We start from the raw sequence: 10873 nt of genomic DNA, 5'->3' as shown, positions 1-10873 counted from the left end.
AAATTGCAGAGGGATTGGCTACAGTTACTTACAAATATTTAAGGAAACATTGCATGCAATAACATTAGGGAACAGTCATGGGGGCTGGTAAGATGGCAAATTCAAATCATTGAGTTAAACGAGACAGGGAACTATGGAAACTTGGCGATTTCAGAACCCAAGTAAGAATAGAACCTTGAAACCAGTAGAAATAAAATACTTGGAAGAATATACATTTACAGATGTTGGATAAGAGACATAAAAAGGTAACATCTACATCATATTCCTTTTCATTTTTTTCTTTCATTTCCTTTTCAGTCATTCATTATTTAAAAGTGTAACTGACTGCTAAATATCTACATTAATAAATGCAACTGCATTATGTAAAATGTAAAATATTTGACTGCTTTTAAAAACAATCATTTCCTCCTCAAATTAGGCCTACCTAATGGAAAATTATAGGAAACACAATGGAACAGCAATAAACCTCTTAATACTCCTCGGTTTTGGGAACCTCCAGGAACTGCAGCTTTTAATTTTTACTTTGTTTTTGGCAGTGTATATCATAACATTGGTAGGAAACGTTCTCATTTTAATAGTTGTATCCATGGATAAGAAGCTTCATACACCCATGTACTTCTTTCTTGGTAACCTATCTTTCCTGGAAATATGGTACACTGCAAACATCACCCCCAAGATGCTGGTGGATTTAATGAGGAAGGAGAAAACGATTTCATTGGCAAGTTGTTTTATACAGTTGTACATTTTCTGTGCCTTAGGAACTGTTGAATGTTTTCTCTTGTTGCTGATGTCCTATGATCGCTATCTTGCCATCTGTAATCCTCTGCACTATGCCAAGCTGATGAATTGGAACTACTGTTTTAAGTTAACTGCTGGGACCTGGTTATGGGGTTTCCTGTTAGCTGCTGGGTTGAACTTCATTGTATCCACATCATTAACCCTTTGTGGCCCCATTCAGGTTGATCATTTCTTTTGTGACTTGACCCCTTTGTTGAAACTGTCTTGTTCTGACACCCACCCAGCAGAGGTGACCATTTTTGTGGCATGCTTTGCAGTATCCTTGTTTCCTTTTCTCCTGACCATCACATCATACATAAATATAATATCAACTATTCTCAAAATCCCGTCTTCCTCTGGAAAGACAAAAGCATTTTCCACTTGTAGTTCTCATCTTATCATTGTAACCATTTTTTATGGGACTCTGGGAATTACATATATTGTCTCTGTAGGAACTCAGTCGGTGGAATTAAACAAAATCCTTTCCTTACTGTATACTGTTCTGACCCCTATGTTTAACCCTATTGTATACAGTTTAAGGAACAAGGAGGTTAAAGAAGTCCTAATGAAATTGCTGGGTAAAGTTTCAGCTTTCTCATACTGGACAAAAGCTATTCAATGATATTGAATATTGTCATCTATCCGGATATGTAAAAAGGGATAAGTAAAGTTTTGATTTGTTATGAGAATTCTGTACAGCCAAAATGTGATAATAGGACTAAATATGAAATATGAAATGTACCAGCACAAGAGAACACTTGCTATGTATGGAACCCCTGAAAGAAATTTTGTTCTTCCTATCATAATTTGTGGGTTTGGCTAAGAAGAGGCATCTTCATTTACTTGAAATGCTGCATTAGGTGAATAATGATGAGAACCTAAGAATTTCCAGAAGCCACCTTCAAAATCAGTGATGGTCAAATTGCACCTTGTTCAGTACAGAATTAGGCTTAGCTACCCATGCATATAATAATAATGATGATGATGATATCTCAATTCCTGCAACAGCCCAACTGCAAAATTCAGTAAATAAACTGACAGCAAGAGTAGTCTGATGGGTATTCTGATAGCATCTTCCCAACTCTCCTTACTAGCTGCTTCATCAGCTATTTTTTTCAGATCTGGTGGGGTCAGTCCTGCCACCCTCCAGCACATAGCTCTGAAAGAATCCAGGTACTAGATCCAATGTGAAATGTAGTTTCCCTAGTTCACCAAACAATCTTACTATGGACACCAGGTTCCCTGGGAACTCCATATCCTAGAACTCACAGTGTTTCCCTTCAAGAACTAGTCGCAGAATTTTACTCTGGTAGGAATCTCTGAAATGGAACTGGAAGTGTGCTGAGTTCCAATAAATAAATAGAAAACTATGGCTGGATCCACCCAGCTTTTTGGCAACTGAAAAATGGATGAATAATCCCTTTGGCCATGCAAAAGGCCATGCTGGAGATCATTGGACCCACCCTGATAAGATTACTGTAGGACAGGGGGTATAGTAAGTAGAAGAATTAGACAAGATAGAGCAGATATGTTGGATGGTTACAGATCCATTATTATATTTGTTTACAAGTGGTGGGTCCCTATATAAGTCACAAAAGGCAGCATAACTAAACTGTCTAGAGACAGGGGAAGTGTCTATATTCAAGGAAGTCCCTGGCATGAAGAAATCTATGGATGTAAAGTAAAATAAAGAAATAAATAAATACAAAGACAAACAGAAAAGGCATGGCGAGGAGTGAATATATTGCAGAATATGTGGGCAGGGTTCCATGGAGGAGTTGTGTCCAGGATGCACAGTCTCTTCCAGGGAACATGCTTACTCTTCCTCTAAATCTTGTGCTTGTGCAAGAACTTTGGTTTTCAATGACCCCTTAAGCAAATGGAAATTTCAGTGGAAGACCAATTGTACTCAGTAGTTTCTGAAAGGTTATAGTACTTTGGAGGAGGAGATATTGGGGTGAGGGATTTCCAAAGTGTTTGTTCCAGGCCCCCAATCATTATATATTACCTTCTAAGTAACTGTGTACAGATTTTTAAAATGTGGGACTTCTGACAGCAAAATATTCCTTAGGCTATTCCCTTAAGGATATGCTAGCATAAATGCACAATCAGTCCACATTATCTGAGGTATTGATTGGGTGTGACTTTCATATCAATGTTTGGCCAACCTGTAGAAATCAAACAGCAGTATATTGTGACTACACAAATGACATGAATTCCAAAGAATTCTGTAAATCTGCGTTGTCATGGGTTTATGGCTGCGATACTAAGAACACTTTCCTGGAAGTAAGCCCCACCAAATACAATGGGGTGTATATCTGAGTAGACTAGTTCAGGACTTCTCCCTTTGTGAAGTCATCTCAGGACACAGCAGACCAATAAAACATCATTAGAACTGATGTATAATGGATAATAATATCTCATTGCTGTTTGATGTGGGATAGTTGTATTGCAATGTAACAATGTATTTCCATAAAACCTGTAACATAATAATGAAATGGGATACACAGATCACAGTGTGGGAAGGCTAAGGCCTAGTGAAATTATGGAAGTCTACAAATTTCCCAATAAACTATTGCTTGGAAGACTTGCTGAGAAGCCACATGGTCTGGGCAGACAATGAATATTCCAGCTTGCTTTTGATGGTTGGACTTTACCTTTCAGAGATTACCTTTCAGAGAAAGTAGGTCCTTGGCCTTCCTTGACAATACTTCTGTTGGCCTGTGGATGAGAGGGATGGCCTGTTGGACTGCTCCAAGTCAGCTGGTAGATCTGTTGTCCAGGCCAGTTGCCTTCCCAACTACTGTGGAAATCCTGATATCATCTCCCCTTCCTTAGTCCACCACACTAATGAAGATAAAGTACCTGCCCTTCAATCATATGAATCTTTTATAAAAAGATGTTTCCGTTCTCCTAACACTGGAATCCTCCAGTTGAAGTTTCCTTGCACTGGAGAAAGCATCTACCATTAGTGGAAAATAACTTTTGAATCCAACGCATTACACTTTTGTCTTTCATAATTTAAAATTTGGGTTAATAATGGCAACTCAGATTTCAGCCATTTCATGAACATTCTTTTCATACATGAGGATTTTGTTCTATTCTTGAATTATCTCTATTCTTGAATTATCTCTATAGAATGAGCTCCCAAATAACATCATGCCCCCGCGGGACCTTTTACAGTTCTGCAGGGTCTGCAAAACGGAGCTCTTCCACCAGACCTTCGATTAGGAGCCGCCACCGGTGAGGGGGCCACTGGAGAAAGCACCACAGATGTCGGTGCCGCCAGAACGCATCTTGGACCACATAAAACAGCAGTTGGTTATTGCCCTTGTTTGTATAGTGTATGCTGCAAGCTTCGTTGTCATCATTACTAGTACTATCTAATGGTTATGTAGTCTTAATTTATTAATGTATTTTAATGTATGTATTGTCTTGGTGTTTTAAATGTTGTTAGCCGCCTTGAGCCTGTCCTGTGGCTAGGCGGGATACAAATTTAAATTATAAATATAAATAAATAAATATATAAATATGTTGCCTAAATTAGGATAAATTATGCCAGTTTCTTGTTACAAGTTCTATGCACTTCACCTTCATACTTGTTCTATGATTTAGTAAACTTAATAGAAAAAACAAATTCTTAGAGTGTGTTTATTGACTTGGGATTCATGTGGATCAGAGGTCTGAGGAGCATGAACCAAACCACAAGCATACAGTAGGCTCAAAAGTCTGTTTTCCCACCCTACCCCCATTTGTAAGCTTCTGTTTTTCTCATCCTGCTTTTCCACTTTCTTCTCCTCAGATCTGACCAAGATTGAGGGCAAGACCATGCATCATTCCCTCAAAAGATACACATAGGCTGAGTTCAGACTGGCAGTTTGGCGCGATATAGGCACTTTTCACAAATGGATTAAAGGGGCTGGTTCACACAGCCACAGCTGTCAGGCGTTCCCCAGCTGTACTCAACACATCCTATGACGATTCCCTACCACATTAAAAAGTATCAGGTGAAAGCGGTAGCAAACCCTGGAGAGCGCGTTGATCCCGCTTCCCGGAAATGTGCACACTAAAAGCTGCAAGGAAGCCGCATTGCTGCGCCTATGCGCATAGGCACATGTTGCTGGAGTGCAAAAAAGCCACATAGAGTCGCACCTCCACCAGGGGTGGGCCAACAGTGTGAATGCTCCCTTGCGCCTCCTCCCCGGTATGCTCCTGCATCAGTAGGTGCAGTGCGAAAAGGAATCCCCAGCACAACTTGGTCTTTTTGCCCCGCCTCCCTCACCCTTCATACTTCCAGTCTGTCCTCAGCCATACAGTCTCATATAGCTCCTCAGATCACAGAAGCTCCTGGGGACACTGACATTTGCTAGCTAGCCTCAGCTAAGCATAGCATCCCCCAAGCTTCCTGTATGATGCCTTCTGCATAAATTCAGGGGACCACATAGAGGCTGTGATCACACTCACTAAATAATCCACTTTCAATCCACTTTCAGTGCACTTTCCAACTGGATTTTACTGTCTGAGCTGGCAAAATCCAATTCGAAAGTGGATTGAAAGTGGATTATTTAGTGTGTGTGGGGTAAGAGGACAGACAAAAGGGCATTTGCTAGAACCACTGCAAGCCTTTGCAATGGCAGTGGTGGGGGTCATTGAACCTCTCTTCCCTTTGAGGGCACATGAACCATCATTTTCTGGGAGTACATAATGAGATTGTTATATTGATCCTTACATATTCATTGTGTTTGCATTACTAGAAGTTTAAGATAATGTTAAATGTATTTAGTGATATTTGCAATGGGGCTTACAAACTAGACCAATAGAATGTTTGATTTCTCTTTTCTTGGAAAACCTGTCCCCCAACTGAACACCATTCATCAGATCCAGCTTGCAGTACAGCTCTTGCACAGTGGAAACAGAAGAAAAAGAATGCAGCAGCTACTTACACTGCTTAAACTTATTGTATCCACAATGGCGTGGTATCGTACAACCACACTCAGAATTTCAGGAAGTGAATTTATTTCGCAGCTACACTCTCACTCCATCTCCAAAAAAGACATCCACGTCTCTTTAGGTTTCGCTCTCCTACTGTACTGTTATAATTTCTGCTGTCTGCATTATTTTATTGCCCTATGGTTTTGGCTCTGTCATGATTGTGGCTTCTCTCCAGCTCAAATGGATGTGTTTAAAAGCACGCTAAGCCCCACCCCAAGTGCTAATCAGAGGCTTATCTACTCTATTTACCTTCTGACAGCACATAGAGGAATGTAAGAAATTTTCCCCTTGCTTGACAAGCTAAGAGTGAATGATTTTATCATGTTTTGTAATTTTTATAATGCCTGAAAAGTTAGAGAAAGATCCCTTCTACATACATGCATGCATGCATGCATGCATGCATACTGCAAACTAAACACCTAGTCTTTACAGGTTTTTTGGCTATTTTGGCTATTTTTGCTTTCTTGTTTAAACCAAAAGCTGGGAAAAGCTGAAAGCTGAGAAAAACCTTCTCTTTGAATGTAAAGAGAAGTTTATAGCTTGTTGGCTTGTTGGCTTAAGTAATTTATTGCCTTGTGTAAAGCTAATGGGTGCCACAAATGCCGGGCGTGCTAGAAAAGAAGGAGGAAAACAACAACACTCCCAGTCAGCAAACAGAAAAAAATAGCTTTTTTTGAACCACTTTGAAAAAAGCATCACACCAGTATAAAGAAAGACGGCATCAAGACTGCTGTAAAAATGAAATTCAGATTCGGCCTGATTCTCCAGCTTGCGGTGTAGCAAAGCAAGCACTCGCTCCCCTCCTTTCCCTTCCCTCCCTCCCATATGCTCGCCTCTCTCTCTCCCCATTCTTCCATTGCAGGGGGGGGGGGAGAAAACCAGACTTTTCTCTTCCCCATTCTCTTGGGGTGATTGCTGTCTGCAGAAGCATGGGGCACTTCTCCAAAACTTAACAGAGCTGAAATAGTAGGGTATTTAAAATGAGATCTGCCATACTGATCACTTGGTTGAAGTAGTCAGTCAGGAGACGTGTCCTCTTTTTTGCTTTTCAAAATATGGTAACCCTAGAGGAGTATTTGGTGTGGAAGTGCATCAGGTACAACATGGTCATGTGTGAGGCGTAGCTGCAGCATAAGGAGTTGCCCACAAAGGCAGGCAGGGTCTTGAGGGAACTAACCGCAGAGTGAGACTGTTTTGGTGCCATCCTAAGCAAGTCTACTCAGAATCCTACTCAGTAGGTCTATTCAGTGGGGCTTACTTTTAAGTTGTCTTGAACCACAAGGAAAAGTGGGGTCTAAATGTTGTAATAAATAAATAATAAACTGTTCTTAGAAGTGCACCATTTGATATTAGGAAAACATGGAGGTATGTTTTTGTAGGAAGGTAGATTTGGGATGCCCTGTTGCCTGGAGGTCCAATTCAAGTGGGTAGCCATGTAGGTCTGAAAAAAAATAGAAAAAAGTTTGAATCCAGTGGCACCAGAGACAGTTTGGTGTAGTGGTTTAAGTACATGGACTCTAATCTTAAATGCATGGACTCTAATCCCCACTATTCCACTTGCACCTGCCTGGATGACCTTGGGCAAGCCGTAGTTCTGATAAGAGCTGTTCTTGAAAAAGAGCCGTTTCTGTCAGAGCTCTCTCAGCCCCACCCACCTCACTGGGTGTCTGTTGTGGGGAGGGGAAGGGAAAGAAGTTTGTAAGCCGCTCTGAGAACCTTTGGGTAGTGAAGCTGGGGGGGGGACTCTAGAGATAAGGGGTTTAAACTTTAAACCCCTTCTCTCTTTGCTTTCCCCCCCCACCTGCCTTGGCAGGCTGGCTGGGGAAGGGGAGGCTTTTGAAGATGCCTCCCCCCCTTTTGCTTCCCCTTCTGACATCACTCCCGGCGATGTCAGGGGGCGTGGCATATGCTAATGAGCTATTATGCTAATAGCCTATTAGATATGCTAATGAGCTCCTGCAGCTCTTTTTCTATGAAATGACCCCTGTCTGGAGACATCCTTCCTGACCTAAGACAGAAATGTGTGAGCTGGAGGATTAAAAAAATGTAAGCTAGCTCACACTAACTCAGCTTAGAGGGAACACTGGTGGCCACCCCAAAACCTGTGATTGGTTCCTATGTCTCACAAGGAAAATGCTGATGGTTGCTTTAAATTTTAGCCTAAGTATTTTTCCAAGCTAGTATCCCATCTCCATTAGACTCACTATATCTAGTGTGCTTGCACATCCAAGCGAGACAAAACTTTGTTAACAATTCAACACAGTAGCCATGCAGAAAAGTTTGCCTTTGCAACCTCAACTATGCCTCAAATGTACTATTGTTTCAAAAGCTGGTTCTAAGCCAGTGAACTGATTATCTCTATGGAAGTTCTATGTGATGGACATGTAGTGGTACTTCTCATTTGTGACATCCCTTCTCACTTTTGTGGGATATGAAGGCAAGTTCTTCAATGTATGGAATGCACCAGTACTGTGCAACCTTAGTTGATGGTAGCACCCAGGGCTGCTGCTTGCTGCCACATGCTGAGGATGACTCCACTACTGTAGAGATGGCTGGCTTAGTGCCTACTCAGCTGTGGCAACAACTGACGCCCCAAGTGATTGCCAGCAGGCAGAACGTGGTTCATTCTCACCGCTGCATTTAAGGGTGAAACCAGTACAGTTAACCCAAATGTATCTGTATGTTTTGTTGTTGTTGTTGTTGTTGTTGTTGTTGTTGTAATCATTGATGGGATTTCTGCTATCAAAACAAACTGAACCGATCCACTCTTCCTTCAGGTATAAGAACCACAGTGCGCTTTATTATGTTCATGGGTTTATTATGTTCATGGGGAGTGCAGCTTCTCTGTTATTTTGTCAATTATGTGAACAAAACCTTCTTCTGGCAATCAGCTAGAAGGGGCAAAATCCAGCCCTCATGTGACTCACTGACCAGCTGAAGGTGCAACCGTGCAATATGCTATACCTGATGTGTGCATTGGAAGGTGTGCTTTTTTAATGAACCGGACAAGATGAATTATGACATTGTTATTTTGGGTTAATATATAGTGTTGATAAATTATACAGAATTCTCAGTGAATTTAATGTCAAGAACTTTTCAACAACAACAGAAACCAGTGGTTATGAAATATACTTTTCTTGACTGAACTCTGAATTACCCTAGGTACCCATTTCTTATTCAATGCTGCCTGATTCTCTGTAGGACAATTGAAACTGAGGGACCTGAAGTAACCGAGCAGTAAAAATCCATAGGGAAAATGAGTCTAGTAAACACTTGCAAAAAAAAATATCATAAATGCTTGAGAAGATTTCAAAATCTGAAGAAATCTGTGGAGAGGAAGTCTCAAGGTAGCTCTTGCTTATGATGTTAAAGATGAACTTTAATGACCATCATTATCCTCATTCAAAAGAACTGCACAGGAGAGGAGAGCTTTCTTGCTATTAGACTGGCTAAGTAGAAATAAGAAGAGATCCAATCAACATAAAGTCTTGAAAGGTGAGGGAGTAAAAATTCATATGAAGATATTGGATGGATGGGAGGAAAACTGTGACTTCAAAGTGATACTGCGGTATGTTTTGCAGAAAGAATGAATGATCAAATAATTGGTTAGTGGCTTTCTTCTTTTACAAACCGTACATCAACTATAGTTGATGCAATATGATGTCCTGTGTTAGCCTGAATCTTAGGCTTTCACTAACTTTCAATCAAAATTTCAAGTTATGTTTTGTTTTGAATAGCTAGTGTGTGGTTAGTGGAAGCAAGTGCTGAATAATTATGATAATGCTAACAAATATAGCCCAGGGGTAAATGAAAATTTTGTTTCCATTCAATTAGGAAAAAGAACACACAAAAAGACTGCTTTTGTCCAGCTATGCCTTCTCTACTGGAAGGACAACACTATCACTAATTCCTGATTAAGTTTCTTATGTTTTGTTTCACTAGGTAAAACAGAGAAATGGGAGAAAATTATCAAGTAGGGCAAAATGAAACTCGAGTGCAAGAATTCATTCTTCTCACCTTCACTGGATCTCTGCATTTACGGATATTCATCTTCCCACTCTTTCTTATCATGTATATCCTGGCGATTTCTGGAAATCTGGCCATCATCATTTTAGTGTTATCAAATGGGCGCCTCCACACAGTCATGTACTATCTGCTCTGCAATCTCTCCTTCCTGGAGATCTGGTACACAACGACCACTATCCCTAAGACCCTTCCTGTCTTACTAGGAAGGAGTCAGAGCATCTCCTTCACTGGCTGCCTGCTACAGATGTATTTTTCTTATTCCTTTGGTTGCATAGAATACTTTCTCCTTGCTATCATGGCTTATGATCGATATGTGGCCATATGTCACCCACTGCGCTACAACACCATCATGGACATCAGCTTGTCCGGCAAACTGGCTGTCAGCTCTTGGCTGGGTGGATTCATCATTCTTTCTGCACCAGCATTTCTGATTGCAAGATTGTCCTTCTGTGGTCCCAATGTGATTAACCACTTCTTGTGCAGTGTTGATGCCTGGATAGTTCTCTCTTGCAGTGAAACACATGCCATTGAGATGGCAATTTTTCTCATAGCTGTCTTTGTCATCTTCAGCTCCTTTTCTGTAACCCTCCTCTCCTACATATACATTGTCTCTACTATATTGCACATCTCTTCCACAAATAGCCTGCAAAAGGCCTTTTCTACATGCTCTTCTCACTTTGCTGTTGTGGTTATTTGGTATGGCTCCACTATCTTCCTGTTTGTTAAGCCTTCTAAAAGTAGGTCCTTGGAAACCACCAAAACAGTGAACATACTGAATATCATTGTGACTCCCGTGCTGAATCCTTTCATCTACACATTAAGAAACAAAGAAGTAAGGGAGGCTTTCAGAAGTTCCTTGCACTTGAAGTGAAGCAAGAAATGCCTTATGTGATTGGAAAGGGCAGAACAATCATGCAGCCATGATCAGCATCAGGTATAAAGGACTGTGGAGAAGGTATTGTACATGCTTATTTCACATACTTTACCTAAAGTGTCTGCAAACCTCAGCCCTCCTGTTGGGATGAGGAGTGCAAGACAAAAATTCAGTTTTAAATGTCAGTACTGAATGCTGGATTTT

At 40.8% G+C, this 10873-nt stretch overlaps 2 protein-coding genes across 2 annotated transcripts; both read left to right on the top strand.

Annotated features, from left to right (window-relative positions):
• The first annotated feature begins 427 nt into the window (after positions 1 to 427).
• Positions 428 to 1399, top strand: LOC107120048 (olfactory receptor 6F1-like). The gene has a single exon (XM_015422687.1). It carries the CDS (start codon positions 428 to 430, stop codon positions 1397 to 1399), a length of 972 nt encoding a protein of 323 aa, XP_015278173.1.
• Positions 1400 to 9724: 8325 nt separating this feature from the next.
• Positions 9725 to 10666, top strand: LOC107120046 (olfactory receptor 6F1-like). Its single transcript, XM_015422686.1, has one exon. It carries the CDS (start codon positions 9725 to 9727, stop codon positions 10664 to 10666), a length of 942 nt encoding a protein of 313 aa, XP_015278172.1.
• The last annotated feature ends 207 nt before the right edge of the window (positions 10667 to 10873 follow it).

The sequence above is a fragment of the Gekko japonicus genome, unplaced genomic scaffold, assembly GCF_001447785.1.
Source record: "Gekko japonicus isolate JY-2015 unplaced genomic scaffold, Gekko_japonicus_V1.1 scaffold2364, whole genome shotgun sequence".
In the NCBI taxonomy this organism is placed as follows: Eukaryota; Metazoa; Chordata; class Lepidosauria; order Squamata; family Gekkonidae; genus Gekko; species Gekko japonicus.
Note: the sequence above shows the minus strand (reverse complement) of the source record. Positions and strands in the feature narration are given on the sequence as shown.

Bases quoted from the DNA above. Each gene is read 5' to 3' on its own strand.
- LOC107120046 (XM_015422686.1), top strand. From the start codon at position 9,725: ATGGGAGAAAATTATCAAGTAGGGCAAAATGAAACTCGAGTGCAAGAA.
- LOC107120048 (XM_015422687.1), top strand. From the start codon at position 428: ATGGAAAATTATAGGAAACACAATGGAACAGCAATAAACCTCTTAATA.